The sequence below is a fragment of the Salvelinus alpinus genome, chromosome 4 (genome assembly GCF_045679555.1).
Source record: "Salvelinus alpinus chromosome 4, SLU_Salpinus.1, whole genome shotgun sequence".
NCBI lineage: Eukaryota > Metazoa > Chordata > Actinopteri > Salmoniformes > Salmonidae > Salvelinus > Salvelinus alpinus.
The window spans coordinates 47,507,413-47,530,273 of NC_092089.1; the positions used below are offsets into that span (position 1 = coordinate 47,507,413).

A 22,861-nucleotide genomic window follows, 5' to 3' on the forward strand; every position below is an offset into this window, starting at 1 on the left:
TTTCCATACAGAGTTTGAAAAGTGTACCAGCTGACAACATGAGCATGTAAAAATAGCTTCAGAAACTGTCTTAATGAATATCATGTGAGAATTTGTAGGTGTAGAAGCCTACTGTTCCAGAGAGTAGCACAGACAGATGTTCATGTGGGGGTCCAATTGCACTCAAATTATGTCAAATATGAATGCTCTTCATACAGTTAAACGTGGAATAGAATTACGTCCTTCACCAAATGGCAACAATTTGCCTGGAACTGAGTGACAAAAGTTTAGCATGTCAAATATTGCTGCACGAGCAGTTTGACAGGATTAATAGAGCGTAAACTTAATTGGATGTTGCCACAATTCATTCTATTCATATGGGCTAAAGAGTATTGTTCATTTTGCAGCATATTTAGGGGCGAAGTGTTCATACCTAGTTCTGCCCAGGGGCATTAATCCAGACTAATGAAATGATCCTATCCTCTGTGGCTTTTTAATCTATTCACTGGGAAAGTAATTGACAAGCCACAGTATGTGCATTAGGATAGCTCCATCACCAAAGGACAGCTGTCACTGAAGCAATTAAAATGACAAAGTTTAATTAATTCTCTCTAGTTTTACCTGATATGAGACATTCACAATGAGTGAGCTTTCATTTCCAGGATAGTAATACTGTTTGGACGAGAGCAGTTCATTTGTAATTCAAAAACCACAAGCCATTGTCTGATAGTGCTTTAATATGTCAGCATTTCACACAGAAATTAACACCACAGATTGAAAGCAAAACATAACATGAATTCTGCAATAACATAACAAGATACGAAATTACATTAATGAATTACTCTGGAATTAGATGCCAATTGCACATACTCAGATAAGTCATTTGACATCCCATCTGATTATCTGTTTATGAGTGATATGCTATTTGGTCACTAATATAGATGTCATATCAGATAAAGAGCTAGGCTAACCAAGTGTACCTAGCCCTACATACAGTAAGTGAAGGACTGCAACAAGCATGATACTTAGCAGGCTTTTAGCTTAGCTTCTTGAAAAAAGACCAAGACACAATGAATTACGGAGCCAACTACCTCTGACACCAGGAGAGCCGGATCCCAATAACTTTTTAATCCACCTAAATGTCAAGGCAATGTTTACAGGTCTCCTCCTCCTCCCCTCCTCTCAAATGGCTGCCAAAAGGCCAGTGGTTAGTCATCTGTTTACTCCTGCAGCTGCTGGGTGTCATTGGGAGTCTGAAGGAGAAATCCCCTGATTCTATCTGCCATTTGTGACAGTTCCCCAGACCACATTAATCAGGAAGTTATCTGAGAGCAGGAGGAGACCAGAGGCTTGGTGTACGGCTATGGCCCAGGACAACTGCACCAACGGACTGGATCTGAGGTGGGGGATAATTCACTCATCAAAAGCCTTTCATTAATCATGCAGTAGTATAATACAGATAGAGGGTTTCATTCATAGAAATGGTACCAGATAGAGCTTAGACTCAGAACCAAGCGCAACTATCGGACATGGCCCATCTCAAAGAATGCAATTGAATTCATACATATATTTCAAAGAAATAATAATTAGCCATAACACAAGTACAGTATAGTGTATTCCACAAAATGAAGACAAGAGTGTCCAGTTTGGCAACATATTTAACTGATCTTATACAGAAAATGGCACTTTATAAAAATGGAAGACCCACTCAAATAAAATAATCTGAAACATTTGTCATCCAGTAGCCATGATGACAGATAACTACTCTCAATTTACGAGTCAAATGTTAATGCTTATTTCTGTCAGCTTTGTTCATTCACATCATAAATCCCCTGTTCACACTCTCTTATCACATAGGCCCCTCTCTTCACAGGAAACAAACCCTATTTCTTATGAAGTACCTTGTCAAATCTTCCATTCCACTTTTTCAGTTGTGTCAACAACAAACGAGTCTGTGTGCAAGTGTACAGTACTAAAAGACCCGGTAGTAGTTGACTAGTTAGATGTACAATGCAAACCGCATAAAGAACTACACCTCAAGGTGCCTATCAACCTCATAAAGGACTTCTATTCCCGTTGTGTATCAGTGTAATTCCCAGACATTATTCTCTCACACAGGGATGACAATCACAGTGATGGTTCTCAGAGATGTTTCACAATCAGCTACAAGCATCACATTTGCATAATGAAAGCTTAATGGCCAAATCGAATATCCAGTATCATTAAAGTATAGTGTTATTACATCATCATCATCCAGAATTTGCGTTATTGATGTCAGAAGTGGTTGTTATAATGTGTGGAGAGATGCCCCTGCAGTTTAATACATGTCCTCTGGCAAGCAGCTCATTTTATGCTGTAACTTCCTGGTTTCATGTTTTATAGCGAACAGAGTGGGGACTCTTTACTGTGTTTTTTTCTCATGGGGCAAACATAAACGGTTCTTTTTTTAAATATTGAAATACACTTAGATCCATAATGAATGAAAGTCCTTCGTTGAGCTGATTTACTCCACATTAACTTGTGTCGGATAGGATATAACTGATGGCAAGAGATTGCTATCAACATGGCATCCATGTCAGAGCTGAAAACCATTGCTAGCATTTTTCTCCCTTTATCTACCGAAAACAATGTACACTGAGCATACAACACATTAAGAACACCTGCTCTTTCCATGATATAGACTGACCAGATGAAAGCTATGACTCAGTGTAGATGAAGGGGAGGAGACCGGTTAAAGAAGTATTTTTAAGCCTTGAAACAATTGAGACATGGATTGTGAATGTGTGCCATTCAGAGAGTGAATGGGCAAGACAAACGATTTAAGTGCCTTTGAACGGGGTATGGTAGTAGGTGCCAGGTGCACCGGTTTGTGTCAAGAACTGCAGCGCTGCTGGGTTTTTCACACTCAACAGTTTCCCGTTTGTATCAAGCATGGTTCACCCTCCAAAGGACATCCAGCCAACTTGACACAATTGTGGGAAGCATTAGAGTCAACATGGGCCAGCATATCTGTGGAACGCATTGACACCTTGTAGAGTCCATGCCCTGACGAATTGAGGTTGTTCTGAAGGCAAAAGGGGGTGCAAGTCAATATTATGAAGGTGTTCCTAATGTTAGGTATACTCAGTTTATATCTTTAGGAAATGTTTAAACAATATTTTTTTTTTTTTTAGAGTTGCTCTTATTAAATGGGATGTTGATGTTTCAATAATTCACTGAGACTGAAAAAGAAATGATTTTGAAAGGATCTGTATTTCTGGCTGTCATACAGATACAAACACGTAATGAAATAGATGGCACGTCTTAATGCATTCTGACACTTTCCTTCACAGTAAGTCGACATCTACCTATTTCATTTCCCGCTTTGTAATCACCAGTGACAAACAGAAATGGACAATGAGAGAAAATGAAAAATGCTATTCCATCAACACACAGAGTTCAATTAGAAGATCGAAACAGTATCTAATAGAATAAAGTGGGCTTCATCAGTTATTATTTACATAATGACAAATCTTCAGCGAGGGCTCCGGCTGAGTACTTTCTTATAGCTACTATAGAGGGTCAAAATACATGAGGAAAAAGTATGCCAAGCCAGGAAATGTTGCGTCCTAAATGCTCGTACAATAGCCATAGGGAAGGTCTGTTCAGTGTAGCGATCTCACAAGCAGCAGGGAAGCATTAGCTTTAATAATACCTTTTAACAGTTCTGTTCCGACAGTAAAGCATCCCCCCCTGTTCTATTGAGGGCCGTGCCAGCCTAGCTCAAATCAACTGACACCTCTCAGGAGCGAATGCCCTGTCTGTCTCTGTTCCTTTCCCTTAGCCGCTCAGCCAATCACCCGGTGGGGAGGTAGGGAGTATCGCTGTGGTAGTTGTAATCCGGACACACTTTCTGCACCAGCTTGTAGTCGGTGCTGTAGAAGGAGATGTAGATGCAGATGACTTTGAAGGGCTTGGAGCACAGCCAGGACACATGGCTCTGGGTCTGCTCCTGAGGGCAGCTCTGCGAGGGGTCGTGGGAACACAGCGACTTCCTGGTGCCCTTCTCCACCTTCTCGTACTCCACCCTGCAGTTGAACAGCCTGGTGTCTTTGGGCTCGAGGACCGTCGACTGCTGCAGCTGGAACTCCACGGCCTTGGTGGGCGGCACCAGACCCACCGACACGTTGCCCTGGCCCGTCGCGTTGTGGCGGAAGTAGACGCTGAACGTGCCGTTGCCGTGGTCTACGATCTTCCCGGTGATCAGCAGGTTGAACTTCACTGTCTTGATGTTGGAGTGGAAGTCGCCCCAGCCGAACATCTTCTTGAACTTTCCTGTCTTGACGATGGGTCTCCTCTTGGATCGGGAGCGGGGGTCATGAAGGCTAGAGGTGTTGTGGAGCCAGTCCCAGAGCTCCTGTTTAGAGTACGGTTCCAACTTGTCATAGTTCAGATCCAGGCCAGACAGGTTCTTGTCATGAAAGGTCTGGGAGAGCCGGCGACTGATGGATAAGTCCTTGCTGGTGTCTGTTGTCCAGAGGTCCTTAGCTCTTGACTTTGGTCTCTCTGACTTCAGAACGTCTGAACTTCCAGAAGCAGATGAATGGGCGCTTGTAACCTGTGGAAAACAAAGAGACAATACAATCCTATTTCAATGATGAAACACAACAGGCATGCCGTGAATGGCTTAAACCATTAATAAGCCTGCTGTGTAGGATAAAAAGTGATATGTCCTTGATATGCCATTGTTTTGTTTTATACCAATAGATCATACATGAACTGTAGATCTGAAATGGCAATAAAGTCAATACCCTTTTGAAATTCAGTGATGCTGAAGGTCGTGACTAATGGATATAGAAAGAATATGAGACACATTCAGTGCATTACACAATTGCCTTATATGAACAGTGTCTTTTATCAAGAGTAAGGACATTCCAATCCTGCCATACATATAGATGAATGAAGCGTTTATTCAGTAGCCTACAGACGTGACGCAACACCAGACTATTACCCGCTGAATGTACCCTGAACGGTTGATTGATGATTCCTTTACTCCGTCCCTCATAATAATACAGATGAGAGGGCTAAGATTCCCACTGCACTTCACGAAGAATGGTGACAGTGATGGCCTAACCCCATCTGTGAAACGTGACAGCAGATCTATCTGGGCAAAGTCTTACATGTTGTACCTTTACCTCAGATCAATACTGGGAGAATAAGGTCTTCTCTCTTTCACAAAGTGCACAGGATGATATTGCGGTAGGGTAGTCTGTATATTGCAACAGTTATAGTGCAAATGCATGTTGGATTTGGACATAGAATACTTAATTTGAAAAATATTAAATCTTCTTATTTTTGGTGCTCAAGCTGAATTTCAATCTCATCTTTGTTTTGGGCCAAATTTGACTTCATATCCATGAACAGTGCAAAATAATTGTGCAAAAACCTAATTATAAATCTGCCAACTTGATTTAATTAGACATTTTTCTTCAACAATGTGTTATAAAGGGGGCACTATTTATGTATTGCTCACTTTAGTAAACTCTGGTTAAATAATCGCCTCAACGCACATTGTTGAAGAAAAGCTTTAAATTAAATCACACTGCGAGAATATAATGACGTTTATGGTATTTCTTTGCACTAAGAAAATGTCGCTGCAATGTCCTTTAACTTATACATTTGCGTTCTCCATCTGAAAATAAATAGGGAAGGTTGAGTGGTTCAGTTTCACTGAATAGGAAGTATGAACCATCATTCAAATAAGACCAATTTATTTCCCAAGGCTTTCTCTTTCCTGATTCATTAGCAGTGGGCTCTCCAATGACCAAATGAAATATAGCTTTCATATAGCTGTAATTACCTGTGCTGCTAAATGACTGAAGCTCAATCTCAATGGATTCCCCTTACTCGGAAGGACTGCCAACCATTTCCCCCCCTCGTTTAACCTTTATTTAACTAGGAAAGACTCAAGGTTAAAAGCATATTTTGCGAGGGCGACCTGGAAAATAAAATATTTTGTTTTCCCTTTAAGGATCTCACAACATATATCCCATTTAGTTGATTCAGACATGTTTCTCCTAAGCAATCATATGCACAATTCAATTTCAAAATGTTTCTTGAGAGCTAGCTTGGTCCTTGCCGGCTTGTCATGACGGTTATTATACTGGGTTCAACACTGACATGCAATTAGCTTTCATCTGAAGCACCTGACAGCCTGTGCAAACTGTCATGGTCGGGATTAGAGGGCTCCATGTCACGTTCGCAGAGACCCCAATTCCCGGATTATAACCAACCTGTAATCCACACTACAGAGATTAGGCAAATCAAGGCACTCCTGACTAAACCAACATTTACATCAAGGCAGCCTTGTCTGAGGAAACAGAGGAAAGGCCAAGATTACCTCGCTCTGTTTGAGAGCATGTGAGACAGAGAAGACAGAAAAGTATTATTTTTTCCGCTGGTGTTAAATGGAGGTGGAGAAACAGGTTGTCACCAACTGTAAAGGCAGTCATTGTTGTTCTCCTCCTCAGACGAGGAGGAGCATGGATCGGACCAAGATGCGGATTGGTGATTAATCATACTTTTAATGAAAACAGCAAACAAGACACTACAAAACTACAAAACAACAAACGTGACTAACCTTCAACCGTCCTGTGTGGCCCAAACACTGACACAGGAACAAACACCCACAAAACCCCAGTGAAACCCTGGCTGCCTTAGTATGACTCTCAATCAGAGACAAACGATACACACCTGTCTCTAATTGAGAATCATACCAGGCCGAACACAAAACCCAACATAGAAATACAAAACATAGACTACCCACCCAACACTCACGCCCTGACCAATAAAGACATACAAAACAAGAGAAAACAGGTCAGGAACGTGACAGAACCCCCCCCCCTTAAGGTGCGAACTCCGGGCGCACCAGCACAAAGTCTAGGGGAGGGTCTGGGTGGGCGTCTGTCCACGGTGGCGGCTCTGGCGGTGGACGAGGTCCCCACCCCACCATAGTCACTCCCCGCTTCCGTATCCCCCTCCCAATGACCACCCTCCAACTCAACCCACCTAAATAAAGGGGCAGCATCGGGATAAGGGGCAGCAGCTCCGGGATAAGGGGCAGCAGCTCCGGGATAAGGGGCAGCAGCTCCGGGATAAGGGGCAGCAGCTCCTGGCTGAGGGACTCTGGCAGGTCCTGGCTGAGGGACTCTGGCAGGTCCTGGCTGAGGGACTCTGGCAGGTCCTGGCTGAGGGACTCTGGCAGGTCCTGGCTGAGGGACTCTGGCAGGTCCTGGCTGAGGGACTCTGGCAGGTCCTGGCTGAGGGACTCTGGCAGGTCCGGGCTGAGGGACTCTGGCAGGTCCGGGCTGAGGGACTCTGGCAGGTCCGGGCTGAGGGACTCTGGCAGGTCCGGGCTGAGGGACTCTGGCAGGTCCGGTCTGGCGGAAGGCTCTTGCTGATCCGGTCTGGCGGAAGGCTCTGGCTGATCCGGTCTGGCGGAAGGCTCTGGCTGATCCGGTCTGGCGGAAGGCTCTGGCTGATCCGGTCTGGCGGAAGGCTCTGGCTGATCCGGTCTGGCGGAAGGCTCTGGCTGATCCGGTCTGGCGGAAGGCTCTGGCTGATCCGGTCTGGCGGAAGGCTCTGGCTGATCCGGTCTGGCGGAAGGCTCTGGCTGATCCGGTCTGGCGGACGGCTCTAGCGGCTCCTGTCTGGCGGACGGCTCTAGCGGCTCCTGTCTGGCGGACGGCTCTAGCGGCTCCTGTCTGGCGGACGGCTCTAGCGGCTCCTGTCTGGCGGACGGCTCTAGCGGCTCCTGTCTGGCGGACGGCTCTAGCGGCTCCTGTCTGGCGGACGGCTCTGTAGGCTCATGGCAGACGGGCGGCTTTGCAGGCTCATGGCAGACGGACAGTTCAGACGGCGTAGGGCAGACGGGCAGTTCAGGCGCCGCTGGGCAGACGGGCAGTTCAGGCGCCGCTGAGCAGACAGGCAAGTTCAGGCGCCGCTGGGCAGACGGCAGACTCTGGCCGGCTGAGACGCACTGTAGGCCTGGTGCGTGGTACCGGAACTGGAGGTACCGGGCTAAGGACACGCACCTTCAGGCTAGTGCGGGGAACAACAGGGCACACTGGACTCTCGTGGCGCACTCTAGGCCTGGTGCGTGGTACCGGAACTGGAGGTACCGGGCTGAGGGCACGCACCTCAGGGCGAGTGCGGGGAGAAGGAACAGTGCGTACAGGGCTCTGGAGACGCACAGGAGGCTTGGTGCGTGGTGCCGGAACTGGAGGCACTGGGCTGGAGACACGCACCATAGGGAGAGTGCGTGGAGGAGGAACAGGGCTCTGGAGATGCACTGGAAGCCTGGTGTGTGGTGTAGGCACTGGTGGTACTGAGCTGGGGTGGGAAGGTGGCGCCGGATATACCGGACCGTGAAGGAGGACACGTGCTCTTGAGCACCGAGCCTCCCCAACCTTACCAGGTTGAATGGTCCCCGTAGCCCTGCCAGTGCGGCGAGGTGGAATAGCCCGCACTGGGCTATGCAGGCGAACCGGGGACACCACCTGTAAGGCTGGTGCCATGTACGCCGGCCCGAGGAGACGTACTGGAGACCAGATACGTTGGGCCGGCTTCATGGCACTCGGCTCGATGCCCAACCTAGCCCTCCCAGTGCGGCAAGGTGGAATAGCCCGCACTGGGCTAAGCACGCGTACTGGGGACACCGTGCGCTTTACCGCATAACACGGTGTCTGACCAGTACGACGCCCTCTTACTCCACGGCAAGCCCGGGGAGTTGGCTCAGGTATCCAACCCGGCTTCGCCACACTCCCCTTTAGCCCCCCCCCCCCAAGAAATTTTTGGGTGAGCCTCTCGGGCTTCCAGCCTCTCATACGTGCTGCCTCCTCAATCCACCGCTCCTGGGCTGTGGCTGCCTTCTTCTCCTCCCGCGAGTGGCGATTCACACCAACCTTAGCCCAGGGTCCTTCTCCGTTGAATATTTGTTCCCAACTCCATTCCTCTTCTCTCCATTGCTTTAGTTCCTTTCCTCCGGCTCCAATCCGCTTGGTCCTGTTGTGGTGGGTGTTTCTGTAAAGGCAGTCATTGTTGTTCTCCTCCTCAGACGAGGAGGAGCATGGATCGGACCAAGATGCGGATTGGTGATTAATCATACTTTTAATGAAAACAGCAAACAAGACACTACAAAACTACAAAACAACAAACGTGACTAACCTTCAACCGTCCTGTGTGGCCCAAACACTGACACAGGAACAAACACCCACAAAACCCCAGTGAAACCCTGGCTGCCTTAGTATGACTCTCAATCAGAGACAAACGATACACACCTGTCTCTAATTGAGAATCATACCAGGCCGAACACAAAACCCAACATAGAAATACAAAACATAGACTACCCACCCAACACTCACGCCCTGACCAATAAAGACATACAAAACAAGAGAAAACAGGTCAGGAACGTGACACCAACAGCTATAATGGGGTGAATTTGATAAATTTGAGGCATTGCTCATCAGACAGTTCTAAATCTCACCTGTGGCCTCAAACAAACCAGAATTCCTGCACATGATTACACAAATACTGGGATGATTTTATCATGGAGGACATACCCTGTTAAATACCCTACTGAGTCCTATTGAAAACACCCATTGACATAATGTGGTATACACAGTAGATGGATGTACCTGAATGTTATCTCTTCCTGTTAAGGAATCCTTCCCCTAGAGAGAGGAAGATACAGTCTGGTACTGTACAGTAGCTTCCCTTGTGATAAGGAGGATATGCTATAGGTTAAAACCCCAATATAGCAAAAATGTCTTGTTCTGATAAGACAACCTAGGTAGCTAAAAAACACCTAGGAAAGACTATTAAAAATGTGTGAGCTTTCATTCACTGAAATGGTACTGCAGCTGGAGCTCGGGGGGGGGGGGGGGGGGGGGGGGGGTTGGGGCATACTTGTCTCTTCCGACAGACTGTTACCATTTTAGCAACTAAATTGAGTGAATTCTGGGTGCTGCGATTAGCCGGCACTCCCGGTTAAACAGTCATTAGAGCTGGAATGGTTGGAACCGGCTATCTCTATTCCTATTCAAAGCAACAATGTCGTCCATCTTGTTTGGGTGGTTTGGAGTTGTTTGTTGACCATAGCTTGTCTCAGTATTTGGTGTTATAGTGGAACAAAATTGCACCATGTTGATGAATCTACATGAATCCAAGAATCATGGCCAACCCACCCATTCTATTTAGCATATAAAGGATCTTCACTGACATGACATACTTCCCTTTCAACTCTCAGCTACCATATATAACAAAATTAATCTCAGAGAGCACCTTACAGCACTGGTCAATCAGAACCATTCAGAATCTGTGAGTCCGCAGGGACATGATTCCATCGTTCAGTGAGCAGAACGGAATTGGATCTAAGCGCAGTAAGACTGTACACATCTCCAGGGATACGTTTTAGGCCAGATGTGGCCTACTCTTCTCCTGGAGAGCTACTCCCCGCAGTAGCCCTAATCTAACACTTGATTATGCTAATCAGTAGCTCTCCTGGGGGAGCTGGCCATCACTCCTTTAGGGGATCGTTTGGTTGTGCTGATATCCAAATTGATCTTGGAAAATGTAGGATTTTCTTTCTCTGGTGTTTTCATGGATCAGCTATAGCATTCTCAGAGATGAACAGAGATCAAAGTGAAATCACCAGAAAGCTCGGTCTCCATGTTACCCCCACTGTTACCTGAGGGGGTCAAAGATCATGGGCTTTAGAGTGAGGCATCTCAAGACATCTCAAATAGGTGTGAAATAGAATGGTAGACTATCAAACGTTGCAAACACAGGGCAGTATTATCGCCATGAGTTCTGTAGAGGATGAAAACGGTCAGCAGTTGGATTGAGGGTATTACCGTGGCAACAAAAAAATAGCCACTATTTTCTCCAACTCACCCAGAGGATAAACACATAATCACATTATTTCACACACGAGTTGGTTCAAAGGCGTCCAAAATAAGTTTGCGAGGTTCCCATGGGTCTGTCAATCTGTCGAAGGAGCTCGAGGCTTGAGCTTAGGATGCGCCGAGCACGAAACAATTATGAGCACCCCATTAAAGCATGGCGAAGCAATTTGGAGGCGAAGCCTGGAAAAACATTCCCATCAAGTGGTACAATTGAGAGTAAACACTTTCTGTACATTCAACACTTCATGTTTACAGTACTGTAGTAACATTTTACAGTAATATAGTATTAGTTTAATATAATTGCATCATATACCACTGAATAAAAGTGTTCCTTAAAAAAGGAAAGGCTTCCTTAGTTCAAGGGATAAAATGATTAGTGAGCCTAGTGGAGTGTGAAATTGAGTTTATAATTTTCAAGACTGCGAATTCAATTCGATAATGGGAATTGTATAAATAATTATTAATAATTAACTTATTTCAATCACTATGCAAATGAAGTGCCGATAACCCAAGGTAACTATTGAAGATTAGTCAACTTTGTGGGATTAAGTTCAAATAATGTGTAAGAGACAATTGGGCCTGTTTCTCTTGCTTGTCTGTTGACAGATTTACCTCATGCAGGGTTACTACGTACCAGAAGATTAACACAATTGGGATGTCAGAAACTGTGATGGCATAACAACGAAGATATTATGTCAAGCTTATCAAAAGGTGAAATGTCAAGCGTTATTACTTTTCAACTGAATTGAGTGACTCAAATGGGAGATTCATCTGAGTCGATTGATTAAATTTAGATCTACAACAAATCGGAATGTGAATGACAAAATGTTTCCCTCTGCACACAACACAATAGTACATCTACTAAAACAATAGATGAGTAAGTAAAGATGTAAAGGGAAATTTCACAATTGTTCAACTTCATATTCATCATCTCCAGCACCACCTCAACATCAACATATGTGAAAATGGCGCATTTCTATGTTTTGTAGTAAAAAAAGATAGAGGAAGATAAGTGTTTTCAATGACATTATCGGTGTGCATCGTGTGATTTTAACCAATTATTAGTATGCATTGCCCGCTAATTGTCTACTAATTGGTTGATGTCATTGGAAAGACTTATCTTCCTCTATCTTTTTTTACTACAAAACATAGAAACGCGCCATTTTCACATATGTTGATGTTGAGGTGGTGCTGGAGATGATGAATATGAAGTTGAAATATGGTGACATTTCCCTTTAAGAGTAAAAGCAAAGACTGGTGCTCTCCAATGTGCTGAAAAGTACACTCAAAATATATATGCAGCATATACATTTACCAAACACTTGTGAGTAAAGAAGTCTTTGGAAAAATGCTATGGCACAGGCAACATCTGTACATTTAGCTGGTAGCTTTGAACAAAAGATTTCAAAAGAGAGAAAATGACATTTTTACTAGATAATTGACAACAAAAACTCAACTTACCATAGAAATGAGTGACAGGAGAACAGCGCACCAACATGTGGACTTCATTCCTCTTGGTAGACCTTCACTTTTCATGCCTACCTGTACGCAAAACCCTTTCTTGAAAAAAAATCTAATTGACTATGTAAAAATGCCACAACTAGAGATAAATGACAAAGAGAAACCCAAAAAAGACCCTGGAGAAAATAGCAGGGATCAATCTTCAGATTGACTGAGGGCTGAAAATCAAATGCTCTGTCTATGTTTTGTCTATTGGAAGATGTGAATGATACGTTCTTTGTTGCGGGATTAGTGGCGGTGTTGCGTGAATGGTAGTGCTTGTAGGTCTGATTGTCAGTGTTATGTGATGTTTTATAGAGCGAGAGAAAGATGCAGAGAGAGAGAGAGGGATAGAGAGAGGCAGGAAGAGGGGGAGAGAGAGAGAGGGGTGAGAAAAAGTGAGAGAGAGGCAGGAAGAGAGAGAGAGAAAGACAGAGAGAGGGGCGAGAAAGAGTGAGAGAGAGAGGCAGGAAGAGTGAGAGAGAGAGAGAGAGAGAGAGAGAGAGAGAGAGAGAGAGAGAGAGAGAGAGAGAGAGAGAGAGAGAGAGAGAGAGAGAGAGAGAGAGAGCGAGAGAGAGAGAGAGAGAGAAAGACTGAAGAGCGAGGGCGGGATAGAGAGAGGCAGGAAGAGGGAGAGAGAGAGAGGGGCTAGAAAGAGAGATAGAGGGAAAGAAGAGACTTCAAGAGAGCCTTGCAATATAACTTTTCATTTGTGTCTAGAGAGACATCTAGTGGTACATCTAACATAATGACAGTACACTAGAAATGCATCAATCAACATTTTCACTGTAACTTAGTATGTTTATAACACTTTCTTCATTTATTTTTAGTAATACTTCCGATACAATCTCTACAAAATGACGGAGTCTTATCTTTTTGTACAACACACAACTTGCCTCAAGAGAACCAGCATCAGTAATATCATACACCCACTTTGCAATATTCAAACTAAACATTTGTGTGCAATACAAAATAAACGTACATATATGTTGATCTTTTTTTTCTCTCCAAAAATTCAAAAATGTTATTATTTAAAAGGAAAACTGACAAAAAAGTAAACATTCTCCTCATCAGCTGCTCTTCTAGCGATCAGGCAGACCGGTCGAATTCTGCCACTGTAGAACAGCGGCGTCATATTGCCTCTGTATTCATATACTGTAATGAAGGCTGCTTAGATGGACCTCGATATATACAGAATATATGATGTAATATTGTACGCCGAGAGAACGAACTGCATCATTATCATATGTCTAAGGGCACCTATGATATGGGTCATTGTGAAAAAGGACATTTAAATAGTCTGAAGTCAGAACTGAAAACCACTGTCGTGTTCCTAGAGCCTTTTGTCCTAGAAAATGGTACTGTTTAACTTCTATCTAAATTCATCAATCACCAAATTCATCAGTCCTTCATCCCATGAATCAAGTTTAAACCTGACATACAGTTTAAACCTGTGCTGCACCCATTATTAAATATGTTGGTTTCATGAATGTATATGGTACTGTAGATAGCTGATCATTGACAATAAGGCAGAAGTTAGGGTTGCGTGACATTAGAAATGAGATAAAAAATACAATAGTAGTCACACACATCGTTTTAGTTTTAGAAGGGTTTTGTTTTTTGCGAAACAAGTCATCTAAATAATAAGAAAATCCATTTACCCATTTATCTTCCATGTACATATGGGCTATGTTTCATATTTAGAACATTTAAACCATTGGAAATATCTCATTGTAAGCAAGAACAGAATCAATGGTCCTCATTTAAGTAGTCTATTCGATTTCATTCGGGAATAGAGAGGGACAATACCAAACAAACTACAGTATATAGACCACAAAAGATACTGGACCAAAAACAAAAAGAGTTGTGACTAAATAAAATCTATACATATTTACTATTGATTCACACCCCCTGTGTTATAGAATGTGGACATCATCTGCAGTTATCATGTATCCATGGCCTTGAAAATGCCTATTATTTTCACATTTTGTTTCCAACTGCATATGGTTGTGTCTTAAGAGAGGCAATGTTCTATGGCAATACAACGTATAACTCATCATGTGCATATCATGCTGCACTAATATAGTGCAATAATAGTGCCTGAAACAAAGCAAAAGGGAGACAGGCAATAGATCCAGTAACCAGGGATTGTTTCTCATCTTGTGTTCTCTGTCTGTATATGTTTATCCTTCAAGATAGGCCTCTGTCTAGGAATCAACCGGAAACCAAAAGTATCTCTTTGTTTGCGACCGAAGAAGGAGATTTCAGTCAAAATCCAGAAAGGAAATGAATCCAAGCCTTTTCATGGAGATTTTCTCCCCTTCCCTGCAGTGACTTTTGGCAACGTGCGAACCGTCAGTGCATCCTAAGCCTCCAGCTACTCAACGTTTCAGTGACAAGCAGAAAAACACGGCAAAGAAATGAGCTTGTGCTGTTTGTGTTCAAAGACAGAAAAGTTTGTCTCTTCGCAGCAGCCCTTCCATTTGAAAGCAAAAAAGGGCAAACAAAAAAAGGCATTTTCCTCGTAGTGAGTGGAGGCTGTGAAGGCTTTTGTTTAAGGAAATATCACAAAAGAAAATGGAAAAGGAGAACTGCTGCTTGAAATGGACTAAACCCAAATATGTCTAAGTGGAGAAATGTTTCCTCAATTCCAATCTCCATTTAACTCATGAGGACCCAAAATGGATTCAAGATGGCCGTTGGTCTTCTTCTTCTGATCTGCAGATGAAAACATCCCTGTCCTTCCTATGATGGGATATGTCTCTTTGTTTTTACGGCAGGTGTGGCAGGTCTCTGGAGGACTAGGCTATCCCAGAGTCCTACATGTCAGCGTCCCCATCATAGGCTAGGGTGAGAGGTTTCAATCGGTTGTTCATTTGCCTCTGTCTCTTTGGTTTCTTTGGCTTTTTGCTAAGAGGAAGAGTAGACAACATGTTACTACCCTGCCTTATAATCTGTACACTACAGTGCAAGTAAAACACCACCAGCACTAGAACGTGGCTATTCCTATAATGTCAGTTCTAACATATCGCTGCGATTGTTCCAAATGACATCTCTATAAAATGGACATTTCGGAAGACATGGGCATATCAAAAAGATAAAAAGCAAGTTAAAAGGTATTAGTATGTTAATTTGCATTAATATCTGTGGCCATGCTTCACTTGACTTCCATGGCTCTGAGCTATGAAGTACCTTTTGTATTGGCTCTGACAGTGCAAGAATATTACAGAGCTATTTAGCAAACATCACCATCCGAGGAAAAGAGAAGCACTATTGTTGTCCTGCAATCGTTAATGCCTCAAAAGATGCATGTGTAAACACTTACTTCTACTGCATTTGTCCATATTTCTCGATGGTAACGTGAACGTGATCATCCTCAACAATTGGTGTTCCGTGCATAACAAACGTGAGCAACATAATAAATGTGTGTGACAATGTATGGTAAATAGAGGATAAACAGGGATGAGATGGCAGAGGGGATTTGATAAAAGCAGGGGAATGTTGCTCCTGCTCTAAAATATAGTAGCTATCTGTCATGGCCACCAGAGGGCAGTATGACATCACCATTGTGCGATTTTACGTTCAAGAAAACAAATAAGTCTACAGGAAAAGGCCAGAATTTGTCTTAATAGGGGTTGAATAAGTCAATGGTGGTCACATTAGTTGTCACTAAGCCTGGTCACAGATTTTGTTCCAGGCCAAAACTAACACTTCTGAGTTAACTAATCTTCATCTTGAGATGTTGATTAGTAATTGGGTGTGTTAGGGTCTGGAGACCACTGCCCTAATGGTTTAGGTTAATGATTTGGTGAAGGTAAGCTCATCCTAAAGTCGGAAGCCTACTTACGACCAGGTTCTATCCGGAGCCTACCACCTACAGTATGAGGGACCCATAGAAGGTGATTTCCTGGGACTTTACACAGCTGGTCAAGCGGGACATGTCATGTGACACTGGTGGAGGGGTCACAGGTCAGCGGTCAACGATTGGCACTGCAGCTACTCGTAGGACTGCCTCTTTTCCCTCTTTAGCTGCTGCCTTGGCCGCTGCTTTGGCCGCTGCTTTGGCCACTGCTTTGGCTACTGCTTTGGCCCAACTCTTGGCAATCGGGGCAGGTATAAGTCAACTCATGTGCATTTTGACCCATCCAGACCACCGTCCCATTGGCGTTGGACTCAGTGGCCTGAAGACGGCGGCGGAGGACACTGTAACTGCTGCTGGCGACAGATGGCATGAAGAAAACAAAACAAACAACAACAAAACAATAAATAAACCAAAAAGATGAGGGGGGGGGATGAACCGACTAACGACTAAATGAAAAGGTTCAAAATCTAAAATCTAATCGGACCCCCCCAAAAAAAATCACTACGGGGATTTTTAATGAATGATGAAGGGATGGATGAGTAAAAAAGGACAAGATCAGAGCGGACTCACCAAGCTAGGTATATCATAGACATTATGAACATGAGCAGTACCAGGGCTCCCGCTGCTACACCATATACCCACATCTTCAGCTTGCCATCTGTGGAGGAGGGAGAGCTGTCAGTTCAGATGGCTACGCGGCTGACTGTGTCCGTAACACAATCAGAATTGGGAAGAACAATTCATTTGTCAAGCACTTTGCCCACGCTTCAAGCAGAACTGGATTCTGGAAGGAACACAAGGTTGATGATGGCATCCTTTTGAAAGAAGTCTTCAGACCTTCCACTTAGTTCCGCAATTTACAAAATGGACACGTTTTGTAGATTAGCAATGCAAGGCAACATATGCCAGTTTCCATTCATTTCTGGCTTTGTAAATGTTGATCTGAGTTGTGCTTTGAAGGACATGTCTAGACAGTCTCAATCTGTCGAAAATGGTAAGAGCCCAAGTTCCACTTACTGCCTCAGTGACATGCAGCAGTCTAACCAGAAAGCACTATGGGGTTAACCAAGCATTTTGGTCTTTAGAAATGTTAAAGCAGTTAATATTAGCTAAGAGCATACAAGAAATTAGCATAATACATAGTATCTCCTGTATTGGCTACAATCCTGCTGCAGCATCTAACCAATCATCAGTCAAGTGCTTCCTTTTCATTTCATGCACTTATTTAGCAATGATGAAAGAGTAGCAGAGAAACATTTTCCTCTGATCCAAACTGGTCCTCCCATCACTTTACATTCTTGCTATATCTACTATTTTCAGAAGTGTGTGCAGAAATGTAACTCTAATGCCCCCACAGCATCTATCTAATTTTCATGGGTTTACTTTTTGTACCCTGCACCTGCAAGTTACTGAACGCGTATCCACTACTTCTAGGCTAGTCACGTAGCTGGTTCACCTGGTCCAAAGGGTTGCAGGTACCAGGTGCGTCCAGGCTGTATGGTGGCAGGCAGGGTGGGGTTGATGGCACGGCTGGTCTTCACGTCACTCTTCTTGTCCCCGGCTGTGGGGATCTCCAGAATGGGTATGGGGGTGCAGTGGTCCAGCTGGCCACTGGAGGACATCACCTCTGTGTAGCCCTCCTCGCACATACACACGTCAGCCTGAAGAGAGCAGTGTTACACAAATACAGTTCACTGCTGTGTTTGAATATGCTAATATCTGTCAAATCCTTGCTTCCTCTGTCCTTGTTTCCTCAATTCCTTTCAAAGCTAATTGGAGGAGGAGGTCAGAGGGAGGGACCTTGGATCCTCTCCTTTGATGCACTTTGAAAGGAATTGAGGAGACAAGGATGGCGGAAGCAAGGATTTGACAGGTATTAATGCTTTCAGACACAACCACGGTTGTCAGCTTGTCACTATCTGGCCATGCTAGAATGGACTGAAGTGCAATGCGTTCAGAGCACAAACCTAATCTGAACCACTCTCACTCAACATAGATTGACTACCCGTGAACAACTCACCTCAGTGCAGAAGGACATTGGCATTTGACACGGCGGCTCACAGGAGTTGTTGTCGTTCCCTGGAGGATTGATAGGGGGGCATCCTCCTGTAGGTCAAAGGTCACCAAAGAAGGATCAGATGGCATGTGATTGGTCAGATCTTTAGGCTTTGATGTCAACTCTAACTCTATGGAAAGAAGTGCATTAAGGCACCATTGAAGGTTTAGTAGTGCCTACCTGTGACTTTGAGTCCATCAGAGCGCTGACACCAGGTGACACGAGAGGAGCCTGACCACGTGCTGCTCATCCACTTGTACTCAAAACACTCCCCATCTGTAAGAGCACAAGACATAATGATATCGATGAGCCATTAAGCCAGTTACAGAACAGAGACAAATTTAATTCAGATCAGTTCTACTGAATTATCAGTTCTACTGAATTAAACGGAACTTAATTGAACAGAGGGGTGTGGTTCGATTTTTACATTCTGGATGAAAGGCTCAGGCTTTTGCTAGATGGCTTAGCATGAACGCTGTTAATGTTTTATCAATATCTCCATCTGTGCTCCAAGTGACGCATAGTCTTTAGGGAGCCCTCTGTAACTAATCACCTGCACAACCAGTTCAACTCTATCGTAAATGAGCAATCCAACTAAAACATTTAGATTTTTCTCTCAGTGCTCGCTGGCTACAGTATCATCGCTACAATCAATACAATAGATTTTTTTATCATCTGTCAGGGTATAATGATCTGGGCTGTTTATCTCTCTCACCCTCCCTCTCTCTATTCCCTATATTGCTTCCTCTACCTCTCCCCTCTCTCTCTTTCACTCCTCTCTCTCCTGTTTTTCCTCTCCATCCCATGTCTCGCTCCATCTCCCCCTGTCTCCCCTTCTTCTCCTTGTTAAAGAGCGCTGGGCCACCCCATCCCCTCTCCCTCATGGGCCCATAGTGATGCTTATAAACCAGGTCATCCCAGCGACGGCTGCCGTGGGGCGGCCGCAGCAGTGTGTGAGAAAATGAGGGACTCCCCAGCCAGAGCCCAGGGGAACGTAGTGGGGGGTTGGGGATTCACATAACACAGTATGCTCTAGTCTTATCCAAACCATGAATAAAATGCCTGAGGGACCACTGTATAAAAACATGAGAAATTTGTTTTGCCATATTTTGACCTGGTAAAATAAATTCCTCATGGGGAATGTTATTTGACTTCGGTGAAAACATAAAACCTGGGTTGTATTCAGGCACCAAATGGAAGAAAACGGACTGAAGCGGGAAGGGACTACCTTAGTTGTCCAATAAAAAAAATAACATACATTTTCATCTTCCGTTGCAAAACACTTTGCTCGTGTGCCCTAATGAATACAACCCTGTTTTCCCAATCTCACCAGTGCAGGGTCGGGACTCCCAATCCTGGTCAGGACACAGCTGGACGTTCTCGGGCTCCTGGGCCATGACGGCTCGCGAGCGCACCTGGACAGAGCCAAAGTCCACGCCGGCCCCTTTGGCACACACACTCAGACACGGGCTCCAGTCAGACCACTCCATCAGGTAGCATTCCCCTACAGAGAGAGAGAGATGAGAGAGAGAGGAGAGAGAGAACCACACAGCTGTTAGCTTCTTTGTTCCATTTGGAGTCATATGCCTGGAGAAACAGAGCAAGAAACACAACTAAAGCTAACCAAGTCAGGCTTATTAAACTCTTGGGGTTGAAGAACGTCTATTACAGCTCAAAGCAGATTGTTGTTGAAGTAATGTATGTGTATATCTGCATATAAAGGAGATGTTATGAATTCACAGCGTGTTGTGCTGTTTTGTCTCTACGCTTTTCTTGTACAGGAATAGGTTTAATCTAGATCTATGCTGCCACCTACACTGTACCATGATGCACAATATATTAAAAAAACAACACACCTACATAAGACAGGAGCGCTGTATACTGTTAGCTGGTTGTTTACCTGGACAGGGCAGAACACAGGTCTCCTTCAGTATGATCAGTTTGTCTCTGTTGACAGCCAGCTCCAGACCCCCACACAGCTCCTCCTCCACCATGCTGCCCTCTCCTTCTCCGGAGCCGTCCGACACGAAGCACGACAGGTTCCGGTAGCGAAGTCCCGCTCCACATACCACCTCCTGGGGGAGACAGACACACACACAGAAGCATACACACACACACACACACACACACACACATACACACATACACACATGGAAAAGTCAGATCATATCCTCTGTGTAGGTTAACTGAGTAAAAGGGTCAACGAGAGAATAAGACAGTGTGTGGTGTAGCCTACCTCCACTCTGCACTCAGACCAGGGACTGTACTGCCACCTGTAACAGGGTCTGACAGGACAAGGTTTCCACTGCTCCAGCTGAGAGGGACAGGGACGCCCGTCTCCCTGGGACCCCTGCACCACCACCCTGCTACGCCACATCCTCCCTGGAACACAAAAATGCAGTGACATCATTAATGTGAGACACTCACTGGACAATTAGTCTTGTACAGATGTAGGATCTTAATTTGATCACCCTGTTGCAGGACAACTTTCTGGCAATGCAGTGTAGTGTATTTGAGGTTTAAAAGGCTCCTGAAGTTTGTAATTTTCACTTTGAAATTTCAGACTTAATTTTTCCCCTTATGAAAAAATCTATCAACACCTTCAAAAACTGTCCATGAATTATAATCCAGATAATAATTCACATTTCCTGTTGGTGAGGATTATTTTCTTGCTGTAGCTAAACTGACTCAAATGAAGATTCTACATCTGTAGTAGTTACAGTATCGCAGACATGTAGAAAGTCAGCAGACGTTGGGACTATTTCATTCAGAAAAAAAGCTTTGACTGTGATTTACATCAACATATGACTGATATCTGAATAGGGAGATGTGTGAGCTCGGGCTACAAACCAAACACAGCAGTGATCTCCATCTAGACAAAGGCAAGTCAATGATGTGTTGTTCCCTCCAGTATTCTTTTCCTTTCTTTTGAATGGAGCAGTCTGCTAAAGTTCATCCTTTGTTTGAATGTCAGGTCATTCACCATTCAGTGCATTCAATTCAATTGGCAAAGAAATGTAATTACAGTATGGGCCTACAAACAGTTATTGTGTGTATTTATGTACATGTGTATTCGTGTGTACTCCTGTGCGTCTTTGCGTGTGTGTTACTGTATTATTTATAGGTTACTGTATTAGTCGTCCCTAACTACTTGACAAAGGCAGCTCTTGAAAAAGCCTGCTACACCGTTCTGTGCTCCAGCCATATTGATTACCTCTCTACTTCCACTCCTCCACTTGAGCAAAATGACTTTTCCTTTCTGTTCTGACAACTACTGCCTTCCTTTTATATAACACCAGTACAGGACCATATGAGGTGGTGAAGTCTCTTATGTGTAATGGATCGGGTGTGCTGCAGTTTGAGTATTTTGTAATCCTTCTTGATTCTAAAGGGCTTTGCAATGTGATGTATACAGTAGATATACTATACCCATCTCAGGTGAAGTATAGGCATTACGTGAGCACACACACACACACACACACACACACACACACACACACACACACACACACACACACACACACACACACACACACACACACACACACACACACACACACACACACACACACACACACACACACACACACACACACACACACACGGATTGTAATTTGCTGGAACACACTGGTACTTCAAGTACTGCACACTCAATTTCCACCTCTCCCTCGCATTCATTCCTCTTTCCACCGCTCTCGTAGAAATCCATCTCACTGCTTCCACGCCACATGCTCTTTCAAACCCCTTACCCTTTCTCCGTCTCTGTTTTGCAATTGGTCACACATAACAGCTCATTTTCCAACACAGAGCCAGCAATCCTCTCCCTCAACCAAACAACAAAGAACACCTGCTACACTTATCAGACAGTAAAATACAGCATTCTCTCTCAGACATAATTCTACCTCACACCCTGTTCTAGCCAACAGAACATCCTCTATAGATGAGGTGAGGATCCCCATTGCACCTTTAGCCACTATTAAAACACTTATCTCTTGCCTGTGATTTAGCTGCAGGTGCTAGAGGCTACAGGCTGGCTGTTACTTCAAAGGGCTCCCCACAGAGCCGCTAGCAGACAGACATAATAGGACAGAATCAATTGTCTGATGCCGCGCAACAAACATACAACAAAGGACAGAGCAGTCACTTTACAGGGCGACGTATGAGGCAATCTCTCAGTTCAATGAGCAGTCTTGCGATTTTTTTTGTGGGGGGGGGGAGTTCTCCCAACACATTAAGAGTGTGATGTGTCTCAAATGGGCCGATGTTGTTTTTTTGGTGCAGACGGAGATCCCCGTGATCGTTTGGTCCTCTGACAGCGTAGAGGAGCTGTTGATTTAACATGGGTTGATAGCACAGCGAACGCAGGGAGATGTGCATTCTATTATGTAAGGCCATTGGTTGAACGGAATAGAGTGAGATTGAAGACACTGTATGACTGTGTTAAATGCCGTTTGTCTTGTTTGTAATCTTTGTTTTTTTCCCAAACCATGGCTGCCTGAGATATTCTGGGATTTCAGCTTG

The 22,861-nt window shown here is 44.3% G+C and overlaps 2 protein-coding genes across 2 annotated transcripts in view; both read right to left on the reverse strand.

The window, feature by feature from the left end:
* Positions 1-698: 698 nt before the first annotated feature.
* Positions 699-12,828, reverse strand: LOC139573774 (neurexophilin-1-like). The gene is made up of 2 exons (XM_071397619.1): positions 12,384-12,828; positions 699-4,576 (listed from the first exon to the last, which is right to left on the reverse strand). The coding sequence occupies exons 1-2, from the start codon at positions 12,456-12,458 to the stop codon at positions 3,815-3,817; spliced, it is 837 nt and encodes a 278-aa protein (XP_071253720.1). The 5' UTR covers positions 12,459-12,828; the 3' UTR covers positions 699-3,814.
* Positions 12,829-13,219: 391 nt separating this feature from the next.
* Positions 13,220-22,861, reverse strand: part of LOC139573777 (thrombospondin type-1 domain-containing protein 7A-like) — a 103,970-nt gene continuing 94,328 nt past the window's right edge. The window contains exons 22-29 of the mRNA XM_071397623.1: positions 20,577-20,722; positions 20,241-20,415; positions 19,671-19,844; positions 18,521-18,616; positions 18,305-18,390; positions 17,741-17,945; positions 16,855-16,942; positions 13,220-15,332 (exon numbers count right to left, since the gene is read on the reverse strand). Of these exons, the coding sequence (XP_071253724.1) occupies positions 15,242-15,332; positions 16,855-16,942; positions 17,741-17,945; positions 18,305-18,390; positions 18,521-18,616; positions 19,671-19,844; positions 20,241-20,415; positions 20,577-20,722 (1,061 nt within the window). The 3' untranslated portion in view covers positions 13,220-15,241. The remainder of the gene's footprint in view (positions 15,333-16,854; positions 16,943-17,740; positions 17,946-18,304; positions 18,391-18,520; positions 18,617-19,670; positions 19,845-20,240; positions 20,416-20,576; positions 20,723-22,861) is intronic.

Coding starts and splice junctions, on each gene's coding strand:
- LOC139573774 (XM_071397619.1), bottom strand. CDS start 12,458: ATGAAAAGTGAAGGTCTACCAAGAGGAATGAAGTCCACATGTTGGTGC. Junction 4,577..12,383: donor TCCTGTCACTCATTTCTATG/GTAAGTTGAGTT, acceptor TGTTTTCCACAG/GTTACAAGCGCCCATTCATC.